The following is a 27,915-nucleotide window of genomic DNA, read 5'->3' on the forward strand; positions in this document are numbered from 1 at the left end:
TGACGCGCGCGCGCTGGCGGCCATTACCGGGCCCGTTCCCCCCCCCTTTTTTTTTTTTTACTTCGTATCCCAACGTATCCCACACTTTTATTTTTAATAAGATTTTTTTTTAATAAGACTTTCACACAGTGAAAAAAAAGCATAGATCAAGCAAAATCAGGCATCAGTGCTACATATAAAGTATTGCTCCGTATAAAGTAGTTTGTCATAATACATCTAACATTTGTACACGTACACTTCTTAGAAAAAATAAATCTTCAGTTAAAGATTCCTTTTCTTGTGTCCGCTTTGGGTTTCTTGGTCTGGGGCACAGGCACAACAGGGGCTGCCGAGGCTCCAAACCATGCAGGCACCTTCCTCTTACAAGGGGGTTGTGAACTCTGCAAGAAGGAAAAGGTGTTAAAAAATAGAAAAAAAGCTTTTATTTTTTACATCTCATTCTAACTTACAGTTCTGCACCCCAAACCATGCTAATCAGGAGACATCAACCATCTAACACTGCCCCAGGGTGGCTTATGTCTGTATCCCTGAAGTTCAGAACCTTTTTCAAGCGTATAATCAACTTGGTCATAAATCAAGTGATGCCAGGGAAACGTTAGGCATGCCCAAGAAAACCACTGGGCCTGCACCAAAGCATGCTGGCACAGCTCTACAAGTTTTATCCTGATCCTCAGGAATTGCCTCTAAACAAAAATCTGTCAAAATGGCAAATGGAATTGCAGGTGTTCTGTGGAAGCTGTGAAAGAGCACATACCCAAGATGACAAACCTGGGTACCCCAAATTGGTAATGGATCAGCAGTATCGGCTACCTCTCCTAATGACTGCTTGAGAAACAGGGGCTGAAAGCCACCAGTGGCACTGTGGGCGCCTGCCACCACCTGTGCAATGTTCCTTCTTCTCTCCCTCCACAAGAAAGTCATCAGCTCCGCAGAACTCATGGAGGACAGTGTGAACATGCTGCACTTTGTGACTGCAGGAGGCATCTTGCAGCGATGGGAAAGATGCCACAGCAACATAAAGCATGAATTCCAGTAATAGCTCTCAGCCAAGAGATAAATGTGTTTCTGCTCACCATTCAGCCACCTGTTTTTAAATAATGGAAGGACCAAACTCTGTTGAGATGTTTGTCTCAAGACTGCTGCTGAGCTGCCCTTGGGAAATGCACCAGGAGGACTGATCTACAGCCAGAAGACAGGCTGCTGCAGGGCCTAGAACAAGAGGTGCATGCACAACACCAGGGCTCTCAGCACACGCTCAGGTGAAGAATGAAGGGTACACACACCCTTACACCATTCCTGGTTGAGAACAAAGGCAATTACTCAGAATTGATGTTCTTGAAACTCTCTGAAGCCATGATCAGGAAACAAAGATAATGTTCTAATATGTTTAGTGGTTCAGATAAGATAGCTGCTGTGCTGTTACAAATTTTAACTACCTGACAACTTAGTTCATGGATGGAGACAAACTGACCAGACCATGAACAATGGATTTGTCTGCATGAGGTTGTGTGTTCACATCCACTTCCCAGCCTCGAACCAGAAATTGAGGCAAATTGTACAGCAAGTGGTGCTGCTCAGAGCCATGCGACCTTCCTTTAGAGAAACACCAGCTGTATGCTCATACAGCTTGCTCATATGAACATCAGCACAGAAAACCTCAATGTGACCAGAAACCCATCTCATGCAACCTAGTAGAAGAAAGGGAGCCAGATGTCCTCCTGAGGTATTGGGAGCACCTGCCACTAGAGGGCTGGCAAGATCTTCTAGGGAAAAAAATTCCTAAAGCAGGCTGCTACCGTGGAAGTGCATAGGCACACCAGATTCAGGCACATCGAGGGCAACACAGGGGGCATCTGCATCAAACACATTAACAGAAAAGGTTTGCAGAGTTTTAGGCACAGGAAAGCACCCAAACAGAAGCCAGGATTTTGGTTTAAGATAATCAGCAAAATCATCAAATCTGGACTTTGTTCCTGGCACAAAGCTACAGGCAGCCTCACCTTTGGCTGAGAGTCAGCAAACAGTTCCTCCTCCTCAGGATTGAGGGCTGGCTGGTTCCAGGAGGCCAATGCAATGGGCTTCGTGTGGCCCGCTGCACCCCTGTCACCTGGCTGGGTGTCATCTGTGCTCTGCGCCTTTGCGTATGACAGGAATGAAGCAGGCTGTTACATGCATGCATTAAAGCAATAACTACATTCAATAGAAAGGCTGGGTCTTTTTTTTTTTTTTTTTTAAGGGGGAAATAAGTTAGCCCGTAATTATAAACAGGAGTTCAACACCTCTGTTGAATGAGATCCCTAACTATTTCTTATCCATTTATCCATTTCACCAAAATAAAATTTGAACAAGTGAAATGCATTAATTTCAATTACAGGAACTGGAAGTTTTACTTGGGTGGTTGCTTTTTTGTTGTAGTTGTTTTGCTTTTTTTCCCTGTTGTTGTGGTTTGACCAGGACATCTGTAGTAGAAAAGAATACTTCCTCTGTCCCAGTGGCTCCAAGAACTTGAAATACTTGCCTCCATTTCAAGTACTGTATTTTCAGATGTTTTTCAAGCAAAGGTGTTAGATGAAAATGGGGCGGAAGGCACAGAGGTATTAACTCCCGATTTCTATATAATACCTGTTCGTCACTGGTTGAAAGAACTAAAGCTTAGATTTTTGCATCAGGTGCACTTCTCAGTCTCACTTAGAGCATCACTAATGGCAAGTCTATCGCATGCTTTATTGTAGTAAGGACATCTATTTACCGAAGCTGAGGGCACCACTTGTGGATTTGTTTTTTCAGCTCCTTCCTTCAGCACAGGATTGATCAAATTACCCTGTAAAAACAGCAATAATATTGTTAAAAAACAACACCCATCAGCAGTTTTAAAAGCTGTTTGCTACAGAGTTATTGGAACAAGGATATTGTCTGAACAAGGATATCTTCTGTAAGAGAAGGGAATGAAGTCTATTTTGATTAGCATTTAGATTTGCAGTCTACTCATTTGTAGAATATTAATTTGATCTCTAATAGCATGTCATTCCTGTTACTAGCTCCAACAGCAACAGGAAAAAAAAAGTATAGTTACAGCTGATGCAACTGGACTGCCAGATCAATTTCAGGGAAAAAAAAAAAGGCTCAGACACTAATATTTTAGGAACAAAATAGTGCTCAGGGAGGCAAGAAGCAATCAATTCAGCAAAATGGCAAGGCTCCAAAAATTATTTGAGCCCAAGTTAAAGAAGGCATCCCAAAACCCTGTAAGGAACAGACATGAAATCCTAGTACAGGCAGCAAGACGATTTACAGTTAGGAATTTCTGCTGTTCCCACCTTGAGCCACTCGGTGGAGGGCAACCTTTTGTACAAGGTGCTGAGCTGGACTTTCAGAGACTTGTGGAGATGCTGAGAGGCCACCCTAGGGCTGGGAAGGCTTGTCTAGCCTTCCTCAAACTGCAGTAGAGAGCTCCGTATTTCCTTCTCCTAAAGAAAACTCCTCCCAAAGACTCAGACCTAGGGCACGACACTTTTCATGTTATCACAGCTACACAGAGGCACCCATGAAGGGCTGTCAAACAACTCTGGCAGGTGTTTTTCAGCTTTCAGCTTTCAGCTCCCCTGGTATCTTTGAGCTTTCTAGACAAACGATCACTTTTCCCACATCACATCGGTCATCGGGTACCAATGCGCAGAAGTAAGGTGAGAGCAGAATGTAGACTCTGTCTATAAAGGGTCAAGATTACCAAAGCCTCTCATACCAGGCACAAATATGAATTTAATTTTCTTCCACTGTCCCAGCTACTGAGAAATCCTTTGTTTCTACAGGGAACCTTTTGTATCTACTTTCTAAAGGGCTGAACAACAGCAGAAAGTGTTCATCCTTATTCTGAGGCCATTATTAAGCTGCAGTTGTGACAGTCTACAGCAGAGGGACCACTGGGTATCTAATCTTTCCCAGGTTGCACATCCAGTACCTACTATAGCAGATGTGAGCTAAGAGTTCCACATAGGAAGAGATCAACTGGAAGAGATCAACTGAAGTGACATTGAGCAGACCACAGCTGGGATGCACAGGGACAGCCCTCTTCCTAGGCCAACACTTTGCAGGAGGAACTTTCCGGTCCTGTCTTAGAGGGTAGCAAGACTTATCCAGAGCTCAGGAAAAGGTGAATTGGGAAGATGGAAATGCCAAGCACTACTGCAAACAGCAACAAACAACAGCTTTTGGCCTGCTCCTACAAAGGAAAAATTTTTTTTTTTTTTTTTTTTTTAAAACAAAACTGGTTTTGTAGCTTCTTTTACTAACCTTTCTTTCACTCCACAAAGCATCTTCCTTGCTTGCTTGGTCTGTTCCTCTTTTTTCCTGCTGCCCATCCGACCATACCAACACCCTTTTAACACCTGACCCACGCTGAGCCTTATTTCCATTCTCTTTCTCCAATAATGCAATAGCCATCTGGATGAGATACAGTTCAATATTTGCAGGAACAAGTGTCCTAATTGCTTGAATTTTGGTGGTGTCTTGGAAAAAATACAAATATAATTTATTTATTTAAAAAAATGAATTGTCCTTTCTCTCATTCATAGTTTTATGTTGTAAAGCATCAGTTTTCCCTCATTAAAGCACAAACAGATTAAGGCATGGAAAGCCTTAGAAGAAGTGAAACTTAATCCATAGGTTTGTATCATAAGAAACCAGAATGTGAGATCATGGGATAAATCTCCCACTCATTTGCACAAACTTACCACCCTCAAATTTAGTCTAAAATGTCATAATCAGCCTGCTTCTAACCTGCACCTCCTATCAACCATTTTCTCTCAATAGGAAGGCTGTTTTAACTCAGGCTGAATAGCCTCCCATCTTCTGTTATACTGGAATGGACAACTTGCAGAGCAGTAGGTTTAACAAAGCAAGCTGAGAGTCTGGCTGGGCCTGTAACTGCTGCTGAAAGGATACGATCGCCCACAATAGGACAGGAGTCACGAAGCTAGAAAGTCAGAAAATTCAGCTAACTTAAGAAGTTAAGCTCTGAGGGCAAGGCTGAACTTTAAGTGCCCCGTGAGCAGAGCCACAAGTACATGGCTGTCTTGAGCCTCTGAACTAGCCAACAGCACCAGCTCACAGCGCTGTGATTTCCTGCACTATTCAGCCTTCTCCTCATAAATAAGCATCACCTTGGAGACATTTCCCCAAGGAAATTCTACTGCTCTTATTCAGCATATTGTTCACAGATGCCATTGCTCATGGGAAGACACCACCAGGCTGATTTCTTTCAGCCTGCCTGAGTTCCACTTGAGTAAGTACACATTTAAGAGTGGTGCCTGGGTCTTTTCCAGAGCAATACAAATCCTTCCACTATGCTGTGGAGTAGTAGAATTTTGATATGTAATGAGGCCTGACTGCCCTACTTTGAAACACAGCCTTGGAAGGAAAATAACTGTCATTGCCATGCTCTCCTTTGTCATGGGTCTTCCAAAAAAGTGATAGATGCTACTTAAAGGAGTACCAGAGTTGTGATATTTTGCATTCCCTTCATTAGTACGCCAACTGCCATGAGAAGCTTCAGATGAGGGCTATAACGCTCACCTGAGTCAATAGGAGGATTACGGATAACATCAGAAATGATCTGTTTAACTTCAGGAGTCAAACCTGCTCGCTCCAGGTTGACAGGATAGCCAGCTTTCATCGCCTGGAGCAGGTGAGTCCCAATCTCAGAAAGAGGAAGAGATCTGGTCTCACTTATAGTCCTCTAGGGAAACAGGGAAACAAAGGCAGAAGGAATTAAGGTGGCAGAAGCGTTCTGAAATACAACTGAAAGCTCAAAGCCTGGCAAGCTCCCATGTCCAAAAAGCAACAGGGGATACTGTCACATAGCTGTGCAACAACCCCTCACCCCACAAGCACTTTATCACTTCTATTGCTTCCCTAATTTCTCTTCCAGCTTGTGAAAAGCATTTTTCTCTCAAGGCTGCTACTTCTTAGCTTGAGTGCAATGTCTTACCTCATACTTCAGATGAGGAGAGGCTCTAATCAGCAAAGGTGCTGTGCGGCCACCTTGAAGGCTCACTGCAGCCTGCTCTATAGCTCACATTCCTGTGTCACAACTCACTACCACCCTCTTTCCACCCTGTGGCAGCTGAATCCCAGAAAGTTCTACTACAAAGGAAGTGGAGGCTTTTGCCTCATAGTTAAGCATCAACCCAGCTCCAACTTCGTGAGGTGGTACTCTGACAAAGCTTCACGTCTCCTGTTCAGTAGCTAGGATGCGCTTGACCTTCCAGTAGTCCATATGATTTACAATATCAGAGCAGAACACGTTTAACAGCACCAAAACAAATTCCCTCTTGTTTTTCAAATATGTTAAATAAATTCTCTTAAGAGGTTTGCATCGAAGAGAAACATCTCACGTTTACTCCACCTAAACTTGCACTTTTCAGGAGAGTTTTGAAACTGGTTACTTATCTATCTTAAAATAGGTTTCATGCTTCTACTGATTTCTCCCCCAGACAATACAGACGCTGCATATACAATCATGTATACAATCATAAGGAGCATCAAGTTACCCATTAAGAATTATACAACTGCTTCTTGTTAATTAGTCCTGAGGCACACTTTAAGCTGGTGACTATCCTTTTTCCAGCAGGCTACCTGATCAGGAAGTTTTTGTCTTCTCACAGTATTAAGGGCAAAGATACAGAACTAAGTGGAACTAAAACCTAGCAGAGGATTTAAGAGAAAACACTTGCAAAACCCCTACCTCTAGACAAAATATCCCCGCCATTAGTTCTCAAAAAGGAAGAGACCTCCACAGGGAGAAACTTACCACGGAGAGATTTTTGTCTTGGAACAAGACATATGTGACATGCTCTGAGGGAGAAAGGGCTCTAGCATGCTTCCGGTGAGATGCCTCTTTCTGATCTGCAGGTCCAGATGTAGGGAATGCGTCCGTCTGAGTAAGATAAAGAGGAGTAAAAGGATTATATCTCAGTAACAACCAATGAATCACCTTGCCATTACCTGAAGAAATTCTGAGGAAATAACAGAAAGAGTTATTCATCTCTGAGCAGGTTGGTTTTGACCCCAATTCCACATTCCACAAAAAGAAAGCAGAAAGCAGAGAGGGAATCAGGATGGACACCCATACACTCTATCTTAATAAAAAGCATAGGATTGGTCAAGGGACTTGCAAAAAAGCCCCAAGAAGCGTCCAGATCAACACAAAACTTCTTAGTGCTTACGATATATGTAGAACTATTCCATCAGAACAAACCATGGTATTCTGTCCGCTGTTTTGTATGGGAAGTTCCTCCATTTATTTTAAACTTTTGCTTATCACAGATTTAATGAAAAACAGAAATGCTTGCAGTCCTCATACCTAATAGTTTGCTGTTGAGGAAAAAGATGAGTTGGTGTTTAATGTACTAAGGAGTTATCTCAAGCATCACAGAGAAGCAGTATTACTGCTCTACCTGTTTTCTAGGCATCTAAATCCCCATACCTGTAGATTTACAGGAAAATTCAACCCCCCAAAGTTAAACAGCTGCACAGCTCCTCCAGTCCTGTGCTCCACAGCCCCTCCCTAATGGAGTCTCTTGCCATTGCAAGGGCAAGAGCGATGAGGAGCCACTTTACAGAAAATCTCACACAGAAGTAAAACCAACTACGAAAAGAGAGCAGAGTGTTCAGGAAAGCCAGAAGACTTATTATCTCTGTCAGTCTCCTAAGGAGAAACTTACAGAAGCAAACTTCAGTCCTGCCCTCAGAGTCTACTGAAGCAATAGTGAGGTGAGGTGAGGGAACATTTCCTAAACCTTGGACTCCATCCCAAAAATCACTAAACTAGCTGCAAGCTCTCAGTAATATGGCACTGGTTGGATACTCGGCCCTGCTAGGTGGGTGGTCTCTACAAGTACGCCCTGGACTTTCAAGATGACAACACTTATCATCCAGGTCCTCATGTTGTCACCACATAGCACGTTCAGATGTAGAAGGCCTATTTGTAAGCAAGGCTAAGAGTTTGGCTGCCCTGCTTGGATGGGAAAGCTGTGACAAGGACAAACCCTGAAGGAGAAATCCAACAGCTGCAAACCGAATTATGTCTTTTAGTGCTCTTGCATGGTAGGAGACGCTTTAATAAATCATACCTGCAAACCATTCACTTTGCAGAAGTCCTTAATTTCAGCCAGGAGAGGGACCAACATGGTTGATTTTGCTTCAGATACACCTTCAATCCTCTTCACATTCTCAACAGTTGTAGGCCTGGTTCAGGATGAATAATAAAAGCCATGGAACCATCTTATGTTGATGCTTTGAAACATCAAGTGTCTGAATGATATGTGCTTGAGCTGCAGATCTAATAATCACTACTTGAAAATATTTTTACTGCACTATCATCTCTGGAACTAGTTCAGTTCACTGTTTGCACTTTTGTATCTTGAAGCTTGAACACAGCAAAAATTTCAGTTTTGCTGCTTAATACATCAGAGGATGTCAGCTACATCCGTTATTTATTTGCTTTTACCTCCTAAAAATATATAAGCCTAGAGATGTATGGAAGAACATATGCATTCCAAACACAGTTTATCTAATGCTGTTTAGCAGCCGGGGAGGGCTCTTCAGATGCACTAAACACCAAGCTGCCCCACAATACCCTCTCCTACAATGAAGAAAGTGTTTTTCTTTCCTTTCCTTTCAGTAGTCAAGAGCAACACGGAATTTTGGTTATTCTTTTGTGCTACAGAGCTACCTGTGCAAGGTAAGGGACAGCTCCTGACCTGAATGTTCTTGTAACCCTTACCAGGTATAAACGTAGGAGAATGATTAAAACACACTGGAGAGAAGCTGGACAAGTAAGAATCAGACAACATGCACCTTTCCCTCCATGACTGTCAAGCTGACAGAAGGCTTAGTTAGAGATATATGCAAAGTCGGCTTTTTTTTTTTTTTTTTTTTAATAAGAACTAGCATGAAGAGACAAGTTTAACATTAATGGCTATTTAACTTACACCAGTAAGCGATTTACAAGGGTATTATGACAAAGGCCTCAGGAAAAATGCTGCTCCTTTACCAATGAGGCAAACTCCCAAAAGCAGAAAGAGAAATTGTGACTTGGCTTGCAATTGTTTGAGTTTATCTAACAGGCATGCATGCTGGCTTTACCTTATTCGGGCCATCTCCACCAGAATCTTGTTGGTTGCCAAGACAGCTGGAGGAATTGCCTTCTCATTAGCTACCGTCTGTCTAGCAGTCAACAGCTTGCCATACAGAGCAGTCTGTGAAGAAGAGAACCAAATTCTCAGAAAGAAGCTTGCGATCAGGCATGTAGGAATAGTTCAAATATGAGAGGTAAAATTAAAGCTTCCCTCATCTTTCCACTAATACACAAAAAGCCTACAATCCATTAACAATCTTCATACTGAAAATTCTCTTTCAGGGCTCCTTTTCAAGACATCTTTGTAATATTACGAGCTGCCCAAGCCAGTTTCTTCAATACAGCAGGACTGTGCTCTACAGGCTGATTGCAATTCACAGATATCCCCTCTTCCAAAGACTTACCTCTAGTTCTTTTTCCGGAGATGAAACAGGTTCTCGGGACTTCAAAGGAGATCTCACAGGCGAGTGCTCTGGGAAACTAAAAGAAAGATAATGAAGTAAAAAGTCATCCCTCGTATTCTATTAATTTATTCATTAACTTTGCCCAAGGCTGTAAGAGAGCACCAGTCTGACTTTTTTTTTTTTGCCTGCCCTTTGACAGCACAGTCAGACTGTGGCCCAGCACCTCAAGCTAGCAGGTGCACTGATTATGGACTTGAGCTAATTAGGGCAGAATTAGCAGTATCCCAAGGCCAGATTTATCAGAATTCCTCCATGGCTAGTCCAATAACTCAAAAATAACCTTCTGCTGTACAAAACTCAAACAGTGAGCAAGCCACCTATATCCCTACCCGCACCTGGATTTCTGTATTATTAGCAAAAGCATATTCTTACAGGCACTTGTCCATTTATGACATTATTTTGACAGCATCCCTTTGAAATACCTTGCATTTCTACTCATAGCCAGTAATATTCATCTTTGCCAGAAAGAGATAACAACTTTAAAAGCTCACAAAGCTCACAGCTGCCATACTGTAAGCAAAATAAGCTACTGTTACCACTAGCTACGTCTTTGTAGAGAGCAGCATCACAGCTATCATAGACTCGTGTTTAAGGAATATTACCTCCAATTAGACTGCCATCATTGCAGCGCAGTATCTGCAAGTAGACAAACTAGAACAAGAGTGTCTTTTCCTTGCTTTGATAAGCAAAGTGCAAAATAACCTGTTCTAGTTTGTAGCTGTCCCTAGAAAAACTTTTCTCCATGTGGCTACAGTGGCAGTTTCTCAGCTTAAATGACATCTGGTGCTCCCATCTTCCGCCAGCATCAGGCTGCTTGTCTGAAAGAAGGGAACTGCTCAAAAATGCAAGGTCAGTGTGATCTGAAGCACTACACAATCTTCGAGAACAAATTACTTTGTCTGCCCTTTGCAAAAGCTTGTTTTATTTTTTTAACCTCACGAAGCCTCAACTTGATCTCAGAAGAGAATAAAAGGGCAGAAACCTAAACCTATATGCTCACTTACAATGACTGCACAGGGAACATGTTCTGTTCTGCCAGTTTTAAGATAGAGTCACAGCTTGTCATTTTTAGCTTAATTACATTTAACTGAAAACAATTATTCTCAGTTGCTTGTCTGAAACACAATTTAAAATCAATTACAATTTCAACCATCACATAGAAAATACTGACTGAAAAATAAATGGCCACAGTAAAAGTATCCAATGTAAAGCTGCAATCACTCCATTTTAATTAACATTTTCCTATTTTTCTTGCTATTGGATTTGAAGTAAAATCAGTTAAAGTTTACATTTCACAGTTAATAAAACTTGCTTTGCCTATGACACACTAGAAGTACTTAAACTTAACACATCTTGTCAAATTCTGCAAAGCTTGTTAAATGTTGTAGCTCAATGTTTTGAAACAATGACATTTTTTAAAGTTTTTTTTTTTTTAAATACTAGTTGCTTGCAGTCAAAACATTTTGACGGTCACTTCAAAGCAGAGTACTGGTTTTAAGGATTGTATCACCAACAACACCTCTATTACGTAGTCGGAACTACGTAATTCTGTTTTAGTCTAGAATAGTGTACCTGTTAAGCATGGTATTCCTTCTTGAAGGCATTCCAGCTGTTTTCTCATATGAAAACATTTCATACAAAGATATCTATAAAACACAGAAGAACAAGACAAACAACTGCTAATTTAACAGTATTTCAAATGAAGTTGCTGCAAGCAGCAAAATGTACATTTGTGATGCCATGACACACTTGCAAGGTTTTTAATACGAACAAGGATGGGTAAAAACACAAGAGGAGTTGTACTCATACTGACCTGCTTGACTGGTGACTGCTTTGTTCCTTTTGTGCTCAGGGAGCCCTGCATTGACACCACAGGTGAAGATCTACTGTTGTAATAAAAAAAAATAATAATTCTATCTTACTCAAATCAGACTGAATTGTTTGTATGCTGCCATTTGAAAAAAGTTATTATATTGCTAAGCAAACTGAATGGAACTTCGTACAGGTAAATTTTTGACAAATCACACTTCCTTATCATTATTAAAGTTATTAGAAACATAATTTCCAGGGAAACACCAAGGACCTCAAAGCCCATGCAAAATACTGAAACTTTAACGAGGAACAAGAATCTTGTCTTACAGAAGAGACAAGGATTTCCGATGACAGAAATCAAAGCTCTGTGACAATGCTGTCTTGACAGAAAGATTCAATTTTTAAAATCCCATTTCTGGAGAAAACATGCAAGTATCAACTTTCTGGTTTGCACTAAGCGTATACTTTTAGCCACTTCTTACTGTTTATGAACAAACAAGTGCTTTTATTCTTCTAAAAGACCTGTAGACTAGCTAAAAAGTCACAATAGAAAATTAGAGAAGGCAAAAGAAAACTGGCACTTTGACAACGTGTAGCTAAAAAATAAATCAATCAGGTTATTACAATCTAGACATCTGAAGACATGTCCAAAGGCCAACACTGAAGAGCTTCATTCTAACAGTATTTGTTGTCACAGCAAAGCCTCCACTTGCCTTCAGTTCTTTACCTTCCACTTCAAAGACAGTTGGCCTAAGTTCATATCTAAGAAGACCAACAAAATGAGTTATACTTCACAAACAGTGGAGTGGAAGATCCCAAGCAAAACTTCACATGCCTTTTTTAGGAAGCCATATACTCCGATGGCAAATCGACTGACCACCACTGAAAACACACACCACTTTTGCAGATACACTCACCAAGACTTTTGAAAGTTAAAATTTCAGAAAATACACAAAGTCAGACAAACCATTACACATTTATGTTGAAGCAATTCTTGTAACAACGCAGGCATGTAGTACCTAGGCTGAGAATGTGAAGCAGAAAAGCTAACTTTTATGAAAATGTAGGTCAAGTGCAAAACAGAGAAAAAACTCTTAGCTGCTCTAGTTAGACTCATGGTATAACTCATCAGCATTAAAAAGAAGGTAAATCTTGGCAGATTTTCCTGTAATGTTTCTTATCTTCACCTGATCTACTGACTTTAAAATATTAAGTTACTGCATAAGAGAAAAACTTTGGCTGCAAAGTCTAATGCAGCTATTTCCTGTCAAACCTGCCACCTCGAGAAGCAGGCTTCAGAGACCAATCTGACATTAAAATAATGTAAGGTGCTCAAGAGGACGTGCATGCTATAATTACCTTCTAGGAGGTCTCTGTAGGTTTAAGTCTTCATTGGACTGTAACAGAAGACTTGGATTTGAGGTAGATCCAGCTTTCAAAAGCCAATTTCTTCCCTGTAAGAAAAAAAACAACGTATGGCTTAGCTATATATTACTCAGAAGTCTTCGATGGGTAGTCTCACACCAAGAAGTACCTTCTGAGTAAGCCCACACGTGGTCGTAAACATGCTACGCCCAGAGACTTCTTTGAGGAATCCTTCCATTATCAACTGTTGGCAGAGTGACTTCCACCAGCTCTCTGTCAAGTCCTTCCCACTACCGTAAAGAGCATGCTTTCGGTACCTCTCTGGCAGACGCTGGGAATTCTGAAATTGAGAGAATTGGTCAGGCTTCTCCAGCCTTTGTGAAAGAAAGTTTCCAACATACCCAGTGAGATAGATCCTGAGATATGACGGTGTCTCCAAGAACATATCTTCACAGAAGAAATTTTCTGTAAAGTCACAAGCCAAAAACATTCATTCAAGTTTATATAACACCCCCCCCAGTAACCACATTTACAACAGCTCCTATTGCCTCGTCCATGTTGTTTGAAGAGCGTTCTCACCTTTGCTAACCTAACCCATTTCTGTGCTGTGAAAAAGATCACAACCAGTAACTTCATTTTGAAGCAAGCCCTCAGACAGAACTACACTGAGGTTATAATACTGTTAAAATATCTCCATTTCTGCACATGGAGGAAGTTATAGGAACAACCCAGCCACTCAAGGCATCAAAGGAAAAAAAACACATTAGTGCAGTTTGTATTTAACCTGTTCACGGCAATCTCAGATCCATTCAATACATCACTATGTTCGAATATCTAAGAATTGAGTTTGAGTAGAAGCAGTTACCTGTGTTTTTAATTAAAAAACTTAAAGAAAAAGTGAATAGGTCAACAAAAAAAACAAAAGCCTGTTTAAATCCCAGGACACGACGAGGGTGAAGAGTCTGCAACAAGCTAACTACAGATATCTGCTCTATGGCTCCTCCTCTACTTCAGCTGCCCATTGTAATGTGTTGGCCTTCACTTCAAGGATCTTTTTGTTTTGAAAAAGTTGCCTATTTCCTCATCTCTTGCTAGTGGTCCACACTGGGGGAAAAAAAGCCTATGAGGTCCTCTTTGTTAGGTTCTCACCCCATGAACTCAAAGACCCAAACGGAGTGCTTAGGGCTTAAAGCCCCTTTCAGAGGAAGGGAAACACTGACAGTCTGAAAAGCTGAGAACATTTCTGAAAGAGGGAAGTAACAGCGGATCAAGTGATAGTAGGTCAACGAGTCTCAGACAAAGAAGTTGTTTTGTTTTGGTTTTTTGCTAGAATAAGAAACAGAAGGTCATGCTTCAGACCCTGTATTTGCTGTTTTGCTGAGCGTCTCCTCCCCTAGGGAGGCCTACATGGTCTACAGAACTACATTTTTTGGATTACACAAATATATTTACACTAAACATATGCTCTAGAGTATACAAAGACTTGAATATTTGCATACATAATATAGCATGCTATTTCTAATATAAATAAGATTTAAAAATGTATACTATAAGTAAGTGTATTGTGATATGAAAGATGACTACATTATAATGTCAGACAACAGGGGACAGTGGTGTGGAGGCTTGCCTTCTGCACTTGCAGGACTCATTCACGTAGGCTTTTCAGATGCCTGTTGGCACTTTTTCTGGAATCATCTTTGTGTTAGGTGCCATACAAACATAGGTCTCCTACCCTCAAGAGCCCATTTTGCTTTACAAAGGAGAACAAAACAGGCTGATGCAGAGGAGCAGAGAAGGACAAATATGAGATGCAGGAAAGGCAGTGGTTAGAACAGGGAGGCCTGCTGAGCTTCCTAACGTCTCCAGGGACCGCAGGGAAGAACACTAGAGAATTTCAGGCAGCCAGGGAGCTCCTGTCTAGCACATGCAGCGAGTGGAGCAGCAGGAAGAGGGGCTTGTTGCACTCCTTTGGCAGCAGGGCACAGGAGCCACGCGGAAGAGGGACTCACCTCACTGCTGCATGGGACCAGGGCACTAAGCCCTGACTCTGAACTCAAGGGAGTCACCTCCTCAGCAGGCAGAAAAAGCCAAGTCCTACATCGTCGTGTCTAGACAGCCCTCATTCAACTCTTAACACGCATTACTTTAAAGCTGGAAATATTCCTTTCAGTTATGCCAGTTACATTAATTACTCCAATGGCTGCACATTTTCAGAACACAGTTTTGACTTTAAGAGCAAGTTAACAATAGAAATTTCTATAAAAGGAATAAGATGCAGAACAATAAACTTTTTGTCCATATTTGGGACAAATGTCATACTGTTCTGGCTTCTGACAAGTCAGTCCTATGCCACACTTGCAATTTTAACTACTTAGAAATGACTAAATGTTAGAGTTACTACTAAAAGCCACTTGCAATGAGTCACAAAGCCTATTAATAACAATAAAATCATTGCTCACATAACTATAAATTTCCGGTCGCTGATAAACGATGCACATTTTAAATATCACATTCTTCTTGGTTTAGAACAGTGGTATAATATTTCTATTAATGCAGCTCTAGTTCAAGGTTTCCCTGAGGACCTTGTTCAGTCTGACTCAGCTTTCAAATATTAAGTGAAACTTGGCCTCCCCTGTGGTCCACCTGAAGTCTGTTAGAGGCCACCTGGACTTATTCGGTGGAAAAAGATACCACTAACTTAAAAAAAAACAACAAAAAAACACATCAATTCTCCAGAAGCTATGTGACCTCTTAAAATAATACAACCATCGTCTTCAGACAGATATGTTCAACTTATGGTGATACTGAGAAAATATTTCATACATTTGTTCTAGAGGTCAAACTGCGGCAATAGAGCAAAGAAAAACACTTTCAAAAAAATGTATGTTAGCCCAGAAAAGAGTATTCTTGTAAGCAATAAGAAGTTATTCCATATTTGCAGTGCCGATTTGGCATGATTGTCAGTTCTCCCAGTAACGTCTAATAATTTAAAGTAGCTTGGATTGTTAAAATCTGTAACAATGTATTTTCATCCTAGCCACACTTGTATGACAATTAGCAGTTTTTCTAATAAAAAGAAAGTGTGACATCATTCACTGAGTGTTATCAAGTACTGCAGGTGATTTTTTTCTGGGCTGTAAACATTTGAAGTGATTTTGTTCTTATGCCTGTGTTTTATATCTGGTGCATTCCTCCCCAGTATTTCGAAAGCATTGCACATTAAGATATTCATAGATGATTTATACTCATATTCCTCTAATACGCTACTTCCTGTCTCACTGCTCTGAGTCAGTCAGCAGTACACAGCCAGAAAACAAGCCAGCGTGTGCTTTATTCAAACATAAACCAACAGATTACCAAGCAGAGACCTGTTTGGTCTAACTCTGAAGAGGTTATTCCTTTCAGGACAACAGAAAGGATGAGTCTTCACAGAGAAGCCACTTAAGTGTCTCTGCAAAGACATTAAACTCACCATAAAGAGCATAAGGGCTGAAGCCGTACAGGAAGAGCTTCAGAATCCCCGCCACTCTTTGGGTTAATAGCCAACTGTCAATAACCTACTCCAAGTAACCCACAAAATACAGGACAGCTCTGTCCAGTGCAAATAACACACTGTTTCTAAGCTAAGCTCTTGGGCCATACAAGGCTGCACGTTATACCTTTTAGAAAAAGAGCCAAGACAGCAAGAGCTTGGAGACAGCAGCTATTCCTTCATTGTAGCTGCACAAGAGGAAAGTACAACATGCTTAGGAGGTTTGCTGCTTTTATTGCTGTTGCATTTAAAGGCTGCATGGGAAGTGTTGCTGAACAGCTTCAGGAAATTTATCCTACCTCTCTTGAGTTATCTATTTACTGTGAGAAAAAGGTACTAAACATATAAACGTGTATCAATGTGATGTTTGGTGTATCAATAAATGGTCTGGACACCTTAATGGCCCCTCTGCTCTCAGAGCACACACCATGATTTTTAATATCACTTACAGATCCTCGTAGAAACAAAATGGGAACTGTAGTTCCAAACTTCTCTTCCAGGGCGCACACTGCAGACAGCAGCTGATATGCCTGCTTTCCAAAGTCCTGTAAGCCTCCTTCTGAGTCACTGGAGGTCGCAAGACAGGAGGTTCTGTAAGGCACAAGGGAATGAAGCTTGAGCATATACAAACCAAGTCCTCCCTCCTTTCTTTCAAAGGTTGTTTAGCAAGTGGTAACCAAATAAAATACACACCTCAGTTTACGTTTATGTGAGCAACTAAAGATTCCTTTAAGCATAGAGAACTAAGATCAAAAGTGCGAGACCAAGCCAAAACCAAAATCACACACAGTTAACCCAGCTGCACGTCCAACTCTAAGCAGTTCTTCATGGTACTTGCTGTGATAGAACAGTGTCATCTCAGCAATCTTCTGAATTCAGTATCTGAATATTTGGACTGTCTTTGGCATCAGACTTTGTTTAATTGCATCTAACAGCCAAAAGTTCTTTTTTCCTCTCCCCAATAAACACACACAAAATGAAAACAATGGAAGGGAACAGCAACTCTTATTTTCTATGGCTTGTTACTACATGTGTTACTGACTGGAAAAAAACACCAAAAATTACTGGCACAAATCGCTTCAAAAAATGAAGAAGGACAATGTTCTATATTCCAAATAATTTCAGTTATGTAACAAATTCACTGTGTGGCCCTTCACTGGCACAACACCGTAACCGCAGACGGACTGGAAGTATGTATGACCTCTCAAACAAGAGGCTTTGGTTAGTTTTGGTAGGGCTCAGACAAAGCTTCTTTAATCCTAGAACATATAGGAAGTGTAAGCGAGCTCGTAACTATTTTTGCCAAGATCAACACGCTGTAACATCTCATCTCTGATCATAAAGGGCTATGCTATCAGTAAGAACAAGGGATCACTTATTACAGCTTCAGGGAAAGTGAGTATGTGCACACACGCCAGAGCTGGAGGAAAGTGTTTCTGCTCATATCTGTGTGACTACTGACCCCTGACCCCCTGGCTTCCCTTCAGCACATCTGAGATTATTACCAGCACCAGAACGAACATGTCAGCACACACTGTTAACAGGAGAGCAGCTCCCTTAACACTCTGGCCATTTAACCTTAGACACATGGCACCACATCCCACTTTCAAGGAGTTTCTTTTGGGATTAATTACCCAACAGGACTTATAAAGTGATGAAACACTGTGTATTTCACAGTCTGAGAAAGTTGCTCTAAACCACTTGGGGAACTGTGGCCACAGTTTATTTACAGGCTTTCCCACAGCATAACTTATTGCTTATAACCTGCCTCACAGCTTCTTCAATTATTGAGTAGCAAGTTAGGGACAGCTGTTCAAACAAAGATAAGCTTCAGGCTGAACATCTGCAAAACCAAATGCATAAGAAGTCAATTCTTTCAGGTAATTTGCCTTGTAAGTCAGCCTGAGAGAACGTAACCTCTTGTATCAGTCTTAAGGGAAGAACGCTTACCTGCACCTGCAGTTATCACAGCACTCGTCTGTGCCCATGATGCCAGAGGAGACCTTTCGGAGTTGTTTGTCTTCGAAATGAGACAGAATGATTCTACCCAAGGGAAAGTAGGGAATTAAATAAAAGAACAAGAATTTACATTAAATTCATCGCAGAAAACAGAGCTGAAATCAGCATCATTAATTAATTCACTGGGGAGCCAATTACTTGGCCCTGATTCCTCTAAAGAAAAGGAAGTTTTTTTTTTCCTTGAGAAGTAAATAAGGAACACTTGATACATATGTATAAATACGCCAAAGGCTGTATTTCTTGATACTGAAGAGGCCTCATGGCCACAGTCTACCCTTGTGACCGAGTCACAACGACTGAAGTTATACAAAACATGTAATAAAGTGCAGTACTCACTTCCTCCTGCAGCTATTTGAGGTAAGGTACTTCTCCATTTTTTCCAACATCTTCAGTTTGTACAATCGGAACTTTTCACTGCGTATGCCAGTTAGAAGATGTCTGTCGGTCAAAATAAAAAGTGAAGAACCTTAGGTATTGACAACTACTCCCCTGCGCCATACCAACAATGAAGTATCACAGACTGTCTCAGCCAGGTTCACTGGAAACAGCTGGAGAAAATATCCTCCTGAAGCCAGTCCCGAGCGACCTGCCTGTTTCTCTATAATCTGGATCCTTACAGCACGGGGCACAGTCAGAACACCACGTTCATGCTTTTCTACATCGGACAATTATTCTAAACTGGGCAGAAGGAGAGACTGAGCTTCTTTTAGCACCACGAACTACCAAGCTTCAGAAACCCCTGTTGAAAGCCACAGAGCAGGGAAGAAGAGGCAGAGGGCAATTTCACTCAGCCTCTAGTTTTCCAGATAAGATCTGTTAAGTTCTTATTGATGCTACTGCCAGATTACAAGCCATGCTAGTATATTAACCACCCTCCTTTTAAGAAATTCAGGGGCAGTATGCTAGGGCACATCTACCTAATGCAATAGCCTTTACAATAGCCACTGGAAGCATCCAACTGAAAAAAAATAGCATGGGAGTACTTTATAGGTGCATGGAGAACTCACTCTGCCCATGCTCTGAGCTGCTGCACGAGCCAAACTTGAGCTACCACCTGCACCATGCTCTCTGTCACACAAGGCATGGAAAACAAGCCAGTACTGCAGGCGTTGGGCTCCACATTAATGCAGCTACACCATTTCCAGCTCAACGTGGAAAGAGGCAAGCTTCTGCCTGCCTGGAAAAGAAAGAGCAGAGAAGTACATGGTTTCACAGACTGGCAGTCTGGTCACACAAGTTTCAAAGAGTGAGCTAAGACATTTCTGCGATCCTACACTGGCTATCAACAAAGTCAAGAAGAGACCTCTACTATCAGGGTTTCCTGAAACAGAGGAGAGGAGAAAAAAATTCTACAGCACCAGAACTCCTAAAGGGCACTGAGAGGTCTATAAACAGGTCAGATGATTTACAGAACAAGTGACCAAGTTTCATCACTGTCTGCCTTGCAATACATCTTCAGGAAGCAGAACGGGAACAAGGACACTCAGACAAGTATGGTAATGTTAACATCTTCTAGAATAAATATAATTACTTAGTATCCAGTACTGAGTGTATGCAGAAAAATACTCAGAACTATGCTGACAAATTCACGATGATTTCAACTAAACCCTTCCTGCTCCTTTCTTTGGATACCTTTCGGCTATCTGTGCCAAAGCAGCTGTCTTCAGCCACTTACCTGTTAAAAGTCAAGTCTGCTGGAGCCCACAAGACATGACAAGAAGCAGGAAGCCCATCGCGACCAGCTCTCCCAATTTCTTGATAATAGGATTCCATTTCCTTAGGGGCACCGTAATGAATAACCATCCGGATATCTGCTTTATTGATGCCCATTCCGAATGCCACTGTAGCCACAATACACTACAAAACAGGAGCCACGCAGCATATGTTTTGAAACAAGCATCAAAAATATGTTTGGGTTGCTATTAGTGCTCACACTGTCAGTGACAACTTCTTGCCATGACTCAAAGTTCAGCCTAAAATACAATGGCTTCAAATTCTCATTTGACTTCTACCTCACTGGTAACAAGGAGCCTGATTTGGGTCACAGCATGAGCACTGGATTACAGCCATGAGTGATGCTACGTGATGGCAAATGCCTGAGTGTTTTCAGGTAGTTATCCTCAAACCAGTGACAAAATCTGTCCTGAAGAACAACAGAAGCCCCAGGATAGCTCTCTCCTTGCTCAGCTACAGGAAGAAGAAAGCAGTTCACAGGATGTTGGAGGACATTGTTCCAGTCACCACCAGCTTCCTTACATGCTATGCATTTTAAGAGATTTACTAGAGGAATTTGAAACATAAGCCAGGAACCACACTGCTGTCAGCACAGGCCAGCAATTTCGTGTCCAGAACAGAGAATATACAAAGTAAATTGGAAACACAATGATCTTCCCAAATTCTTTCCACTACTAGAAACTCTGCAATTATAAATAAGAAAACATGAACTTAGTTTCCTAGGTACCTGAATTTCATCCCGCATGAACTGGTGGTGGGTCTCTCTCCTTTTTTGAATTCCCATTCCAGCATGGTACGTGCCACAGAGCACATTGAGTTTAGTCAGTTCAGACACAACTTTTTCTGTGGCCTTTTTTGAAGGGCAGTAGATGATGGTAGGGCCTTCAAACTCATAGTCAGAACTCCTAAAAGTAATATCAACATGTTAAAATGCAGAACAGATGAAGTGACCCTTTGGCAAAAACTCCGCTTGACTCTAATTGAAAAAGCAACGTAGCTTTCTGCAGCAATTCATCATCCTGAAGATTTAAACAGATCAGATTATACGTTGTTATGCAGAGATAATACCACAATTAGAACGAAATGTCATCGCTACATACAGAAGTAACACAGATTAAAGCCATCTTAGCATCTTCCCACAGAGCTATTGTATCAAACGTATTTGTGCTACTAGGCTGCACACAGCTTTCTGTGCTTGAGACTGATCTCCAGACTTCACAGCACGCAAAGAGTTTGCCAATGAGCTCTTTGCAAAGCAAGAAAGAGGAGGCATTTCGCCCCTTTTACAAAAACGCAGTACTTGTTTACCAGTTGTCTGTCCTTTGGAAAAGCAGACTTGGAAGTCTTGTGTCTTTTGCAAAACAGATTATTTTGGTCTGTGCTGGAGAAGTAGCAGCATAAGGCCTTCCAGGTCCCTGAAAGTCGGGAAACGAACTTCTACAGATGCTACTTAAAGGGTCTACATTTATATAACAACATACAAATGAGCTATGAGATTTATTTATATTGTTGTAGAATCAGACATTGTAGCTTGTGACAAGGAGATGGAAGTGGCAGGAAATCCACTCTTGTGGGTATACTGGTGGGTCTGTTAACAGAGAAAGACTGCAATTCTTCTTCTGCTAGATTAGCCTTCTCAGAAAAAAATACCACAAAAATCTTATTTTAGATTAGTTATCAACTCACATATTATGGACACTGTTGTTTAGGTAGGAACCCACCAGCTAATATACCACTCTCATTCTAACTGCGCTAGCGTGCTGGCATGTCTCCTGAGCATAAAACGATCTTGAAAATCCTACAGTCAAAAATCCGACAGTCAGCAACATGCAAACAGTGGGACACCACCATTCTTTGCCTCAAAACCTTTTTTAAACTAGGGAAGGAAGATGAGGGACAGGGGGGAGAACGTGATGAATGACTAGCATGATATCAGACAAGCTAGGGAGAGAGCCCAGACACTTCCTCACCAGATCATTTGAAGACTGGTGCCAGTTTTTTTGTACACCCTACTGATACCTTAGTACTTAGATTTATATCTGACAGAACAACACAAAACAGGCTTAAATCCTTACCTTCCTTTCCTAGTAAGGAACTGCTTCAAATCCCTAAGGATATTTCCACTCTGTCGTCCAACTTCTAAGTACAGGTTCGGTCTGTCAAAGCTTGTACATGTGACCAGGGGATTCTTCAGGTTCAGACAATTCACTATGTCTTCTCTAATCGAGGGACTTGCAGTGGCAGTTAAAGCAACAATGGGAACCTGAAATAAAAAGACAACAGAAGTCCCATACCTCTCAATGATTTAAGATCACAAGTCAAAACTGATTAGCATGTAAACAGGCACTTTAATCTGATTATGTTCATTGGATCAGCTCAGCTATTTGGAAAACAGTTAATATTTAGCCTCCTGGAGCTCTGGTCTACACTGTTAAGAAAAGTAAACATCGACAGAACATTTAATGTACAGAGTCTTCTTAATTCCTATCTTTAGTTGCATCTTTGTGAGTCTGCAGCTATTTTCTGATGTGGTTGGCTAAGGTTAGGGAACACATAGGGAAAATTTTCAAGAATAGGATCTGAAGATCAGGTCTAAGTTTTGGAGTTTATGCAATAAATGCTTTCGGAATGCATTTGGAAGTTATAACTGTTTGTCCCTGCAAGCAAACCAGGAGCTTAGGATTGACATCTTTCAGCACACAGGGATCCAACAAAAGTAATTATTTTTCAGAAGTTTTGGCAGTCCAGGTTCAGAATATCCTCTCTTTAAAGATTTGGAAAAAAGATCAAAACCACAATGAAGTTCATTCACTAGCAAGGACTTGCACGAGCTCCCAAAAACGGCACAGTAAGTACTCCCAAAGAGTAACATCAAGTGATGAAATGTCAAGCTACTGTGTGAAATTAAGTTGTAATTAAGCACCTCTGAAAACCTTACCATTGGCAGAGTCTTCTTTAGTGAGCCTAAGGTTCTGAAGGAATTTCTGAAGTCGTGGCCCCATTCAGAAATGCAGTGAGCTTCGTCAACAGCTATAAGGGCAATACCTGGTGGGGACAGAACCACAGCACGCACACAATACTTACATGGCAAATAAACCAACATGGGAAGTTACAAAATACTAACACCGTATTCTGCTCAATTTCCTCAAAAAGCACCAGTGTGCTTTCATTCTTGTTTCTGGGATGTCTTCTGCTGTAAGGACTCGCCAAACCAATTTTTATATAGGCTTGCTTTTTGTACAAAGTAGACGAAACAGCTCTAACAGATTCCCCCCCACACACTTCTCCTTCCTTATCCAAGCTTCAAGTCTCCAACACATCACCTACAAGGGGGTAAATTCTTAAGCTATTACTGACGGTTATGCCCTTTTTTTTCCCCCTTTCCAAACTGCCTTACTACTTGTCAAAAACGCTGTTTACAGATGTCACCAGTTTCCTGGATTGTAAAACAAAGCCTGAGAATCTCAGGACTGTATTGAGGAAATAAATGTAAGTTCAGAAAAATACAAGATGAGAAGTGTCAAAGATGTGCTTGGAAACTACCCTTGTCGTTTCCAAATCAAAAAACTCCTTTACTTGAGTCCAGATACTGCATTCTAATCGACATGTTCAAAGTGCCCTGGTGTCAGAGAGGCCAAGCACACAGCTTCCCAGGACTCCAGACATTCAGATTGTTCACCATCTTCCTAAACAGTATTGCTTGTCTGCAGCTCTACAAACTCAATTCCTTAAACAAAGACTTTTTTTCTGTATTATGTACCTAGGATTTACCCTGCTATTATGATATGCATGAGCTGCAACATTCTGCTCGAGAAAACTGACCAAGATGCAATATAGCGTTTCATGCAATATAGTGTTTCGAAACAGAATTTTATTGCCGTATTTTGAGAAAATCTGACTGACACACAGAGAAAATCTTCTGACACTGTCTTTTGGCAGCCAGTACACTAGCCTCCAAGCTGACTAGTGGAAAGAAACAGGCATAAAGTTGTCACACTATTAAAAAAGTTAATCATGAAATGAAGCTGCCTGCCACCTCATCCTCAACCTCATCCCCAACTTACCAATAGCTTGGTCAAGATCCTGAAGTAGCTCTAAATTCCCTGAGCAGAACTCAGGTGTCATGTATATGACTCTGTATTGACCCCTGCAACACCAAGAAAATACACTGTCACAGAAGGTGAGCCCCCAGACAACCCAACCAAACAGTCACGATTTCATCTTGTCTAGATGTAAATGAGAACCCGGACAGACTTCTGAGTGGGCAACAGAAGGAAGGAAATGAAGATAGTGTAAAGCATTCCAGATCAGTAGGAAAGCAAAGCAGAAAATACTATGACAGGAGAGAGATCTACCAGCCTTTAGGACTGGAAAGGGCTGCTGTGTTGACTCCGTGACAAATACAGGCTTAAGACCTGTGATTCCTGTACAAACCACAGCACAAAGCTGAACCAATAACCCCCCCTCCCCAGGCAGAGGGCACAGGAGGGTGGCTCTATGTCTCCCAAACGCTCATTGTGGGTGAACGCAAGCACTATTGCTGACTGCCAGGTTCAAGGCCTGAGCCAGGACCAAGAGTTTCTAAGATGACAGATCCACCTCTCTCAAATACAGCTGCATTAGGGCCTGCAGTCCCAAACAGCACAAACAGGACTTACGCTTTAATGCCATCTCTGACGTTTTTCGACTGAGCCGAACCAAGCAAGCAAGCTGGAATCCCTGACATTCTGCAGTAAAAAAGCACAATCACATATCGATTTACTCATGAATACTTTCCACCTCAGTTTTCAGCCTATGCCAGCACTTGGTAAAGGAAGCTCAAGCTGTGGGGTCAGAGACTACTTTCTTCCAAGGCCCTTTATGGGAAAAGCCTTTCAGAAAACAGTAGCGATCAGTCAGTATTCCTGCCACCCACATCCTCGTCCATTCCCCGTCCAGTTGTCCCCTCTAGACACAGACTTCATTAGTGCAATCACATTAAAATCACTTGCTTTCACATGAGTTAAGTTCCCTAATAAAGCATCCAAAAGAACAAAATATAGCAGGCACATTTTCTTATTACCTTATGCAGTTGACCACACTTAGATATAAGCTTACTAGCTTCTAATTTTTTGCCCCACCCCATGATCTCTTCTAGGCTACTGGTGCTACATCTGCTAGTTTTCAATCAGGTGACTGCTTTTTAGTGGTGGATTCAATAATGGTGCTTACCAACTCAGCTAATTTATATTTGACCTCTTCCAGGACAATGCAACCCCTGTCTCCTTAACTTGGTGATTTGCTGCATTTTAATACAGCAGTATGTTTTGATAGCTTTTTTACCCCCACTCATTCTTCAGTCCCCGGTAGAACTGCGCCCAGACTGACAGCCAAATCACTGAATTGCATTAGGCTGCAGAAATTCAGTCTCTTCAGCCTTCAAAAAATCAATGACCTACTGAGAAAGTAGTGAATAAACCCTTTACACTGAGGAAAACAGTACAAAAGCCAAAGAAGTGGCTGAATACATACAGACACCCTGCTGATTAATACTTAGTCCAGGAGCTGGCTATACAGCCAGCTGAGGCTCTCCAGCTATTCATTTGCACAAAGCCAGAATTTGCAGCAGAAAATACGACACGTAATTGATGTTCCTTTCTTCAAAATCTTCATATCCCCTCTGTCACAAAAGACATGCCCTTTCTAAGCGTGACAAGGCAGGAATGAACTAGATAACTCAGCGTGATTCCAACAAACTCTCCCAGGCAGTAGCTAAACTAAAGATATCAACAGCGAATAGCTGTTATAACAGAAAATAAGTACAAAAAGCGGGTATTAAAATCAAAGATTTTGACCACACCTGTAACTGCTCATGTAAGAGTGACTCAGTGTCGCCTACTTAAAAGGTCTGCAGCAGGATTTAGAAGTGAAGACAACAGGTGTTAGACCTATTTCACCATCCATCTTAGAAATCTATGCCATAACCTTGATCTGAATGGCCTTCATCTTCCAGCTCTGTATTGTTCAGATCTTACTGTCTGGACCCAAAGGAAGCCCTACGAAATTTTGACAGAGCTCTCACGGGCTCAGATAACATGCGAAGTTCCTCCATCCATTTGTTCTGCATGAACAGGACCTCTGAATCCAGAAATAATTGAGAAGGATCTACCTTCAGAAACCACCCACCAGCACAGGTCCTTTGCAAATTCAGCCTACAATTCCTGTAGTCACCAAATCCAGTGATCTTTAGATCACTGAATTAAACAATTTAGTTTACATGCACTTCTAGAGAAACGTACGTTTCACAGCTGACACACAAACAGCTCGCTGTACAAAGCTGCAGCCTTAAACACTAAGAAATGCCATGAGCAGAATCCACAGGTTTCCACAGAAAATACAGCAGCAGCCTGTTACTACTGAGTTACTTACGTCAGCTGCAGTACCTGGTCTTCCATCAAGGAAATAAGAGGACAGATGACTATTCCAGTACATCCAGTGTAAACAGGAGGAAACTGGTAGCACAAACTTTTCCCATATCCTTGAAGAAAAAAGAAAAACACAGGCAGAAGTGAAACAATGTATAGCTATATTGTATAGCAGCATAGAAAGTGTAAGACAACTCTAACACCTTCCTGAGCCCTAAAAAGGGAGCTGATGTTTGTCCCATTAGCAGATGAACAAAGATGCAAGATATATACTGTTGGCATCCATCCAGTGTCCCTACCTAGTTCAAGGTCAGTGGGGAAAAAACCTACATAAATACAAGCAGCCAGCACAGCTGGCCAAGGTTTGCAGTCTCACACAGAAAAGGTGAGTCCTGGGCATTCTGCTCCTAAGAGCCACATGGACAGTCCCCAAGTTCCAAGGTCCTATTCTCCCCTAAAAGAGAAAGATTTCTCACTGCTTTTTAGGACATAAAAGTAACTTACCAGTTGCCATTACAACAAGATTATCTCTTTTGTCTTCCAAAACAGAACTGATCACTTTCCACTGGACCCTTTGAATTAATGGAAGAATAGTATTTTATTTTTGCCACCACACATTACATTACATGTAAATTGTGTTGAAGAAACCCTTTTAGCTGCCTGATAGTTTTCTCTTTGCACGCTGCAACCAGTGTTTACCGCAGGTGGTTCCACCAGTGTTACAATGGGGATTTCTAATAAGACTTGGGCAATCAGCATTTGGTGCAGATATTCACAGACTACAAAACAAACTATGTCTCCCATATGTTAGTAACCGATCCACATGCACTATGAAAACTAGTCATTTTTGATAAAAAGGATTCTGAACAGGACTTCAATGGTGCCAAACAGTTTTGATCCTTTTATGGCCTCACAGGTATACATAAAATGCAGTGAAATAAAAAAAAATCCCCTCCTTCATGATTTCGAAGAGTTTACTAAATACTATGAGTAAAAGCTTGAGTTGTATTTTTTTTTTCCACCTTTTAAAGCCCAAGTATCGCTCTCAGACTATGCCTTGCACAGAAAGCATTCCACTGCAAGTCATTCAGGTGGGTTTCATTCCGTTCTCCTTCATAACAAGAACAACACTGCTGGAGTCAATAAGTACACGCTGCAATGATATTATGTTCCACTAGATAGTCCAGAGACAGACAGAAGCCTGTCCCTCCTTAACTAGAGCTATGCACCAAAGATAAACTTCCTTAGCGTGTTTATCATACAGAGAACAACATCTGTGCAAGTTTACAGTGTTTGTTCTCTGAAATACCTGAGCTAGACCTAGTACAAAAACATTAGATCACAAGAGGTTTGCCAACAGCATAGTCAAGAAACTCATCCACTATTGTGAAAGTACAGTACTGCAGTTAGCACTCCATGAGCTTATTTTGGTATTTCACTGTGGCAAAT

The 27,915-nt window shown here is 41.3% G+C and overlaps 1 protein-coding gene across 11 annotated transcripts in view; it reads right to left on the bottom strand.

Moving 5' to 3' along the window:
* Window positions 1-98: 98 nt before the first annotated feature.
* WRN (WRN RecQ like helicase) overlaps window positions 99-27,915 on the bottom strand; it is a 42,758-nt gene continuing 14,941 nt past the window's right edge. For 6 of the 11 annotated variants that reach the window (XM_040555423.1, XM_040555420.1, XM_040555427.1 and 3 more), the window contains 24 exons: window positions 26,971-27,038; window positions 26,471-26,579; window positions 24,721-24,789; window positions 24,127-24,209; window positions 23,001-23,107; window positions 22,138-22,325; window positions 20,790-20,967; window positions 20,004-20,185; window positions 18,665-18,766; window positions 18,260-18,352; window positions 16,759-16,900; window positions 12,947-13,117; window positions 12,772-12,866; window positions 11,414-11,486; window positions 11,173-11,246; window positions 9,541-9,616; window positions 9,145-9,257; window positions 8,130-8,244; window positions 6,809-6,934; window positions 5,572-5,734; window positions 4,291-4,505; window positions 2,750-2,821; window positions 2,001-2,135; window positions 99-380 (listed from right to left, as the gene is read on the bottom strand). In XM_040555423.1, coding sequence (XP_040411357.1) covers window positions 258-380; window positions 2,001-2,135; window positions 2,750-2,821; window positions 4,291-4,505; window positions 5,572-5,734; window positions 6,809-6,934; window positions 8,130-8,244; window positions 9,145-9,257; window positions 9,541-9,616; window positions 11,173-11,246; window positions 11,414-11,486; window positions 12,772-12,866; window positions 12,947-13,117; window positions 16,759-16,900; window positions 18,260-18,352; window positions 18,665-18,766; window positions 20,004-20,185; window positions 20,790-20,967; window positions 22,138-22,325; window positions 23,001-23,107; window positions 24,127-24,209; window positions 24,721-24,789; window positions 26,471-26,579; window positions 26,971-27,038 — 2,872 coding nt within the window. In that variant the 3' untranslated portion in view covers window positions 99-257. The remainder of the gene's footprint in view (window positions 381-2,000; window positions 2,136-2,749; window positions 2,822-4,290; window positions 4,506-5,571; window positions 5,735-6,808; window positions 6,935-8,129; window positions 8,245-9,144; window positions 9,258-9,540; window positions 9,617-11,172; window positions 11,247-11,413; window positions 11,487-12,771; window positions 12,867-12,946; window positions 13,118-16,758; window positions 16,901-18,259; window positions 18,353-18,664; window positions 18,767-20,003; window positions 20,186-20,789; window positions 20,968-22,137; window positions 22,326-23,000; window positions 23,108-24,126; window positions 24,210-24,720; window positions 24,790-26,470; window positions 26,580-26,970; window positions 27,039-27,915) is intronic. The other 5 variants (XM_040555421.1, XM_040555430.1, XM_040555422.1 and 2 more) reach the window with 3 other exon arrangements.

The sequence above is a fragment of the Cygnus olor genome, chromosome 4 (genome assembly GCF_009769625.2).
Source record: "Cygnus olor isolate bCygOlo1 chromosome 4, bCygOlo1.pri.v2, whole genome shotgun sequence".
NCBI lineage: Eukaryota > Metazoa > Chordata > Aves > Anseriformes > Anatidae > Cygnus > Cygnus olor.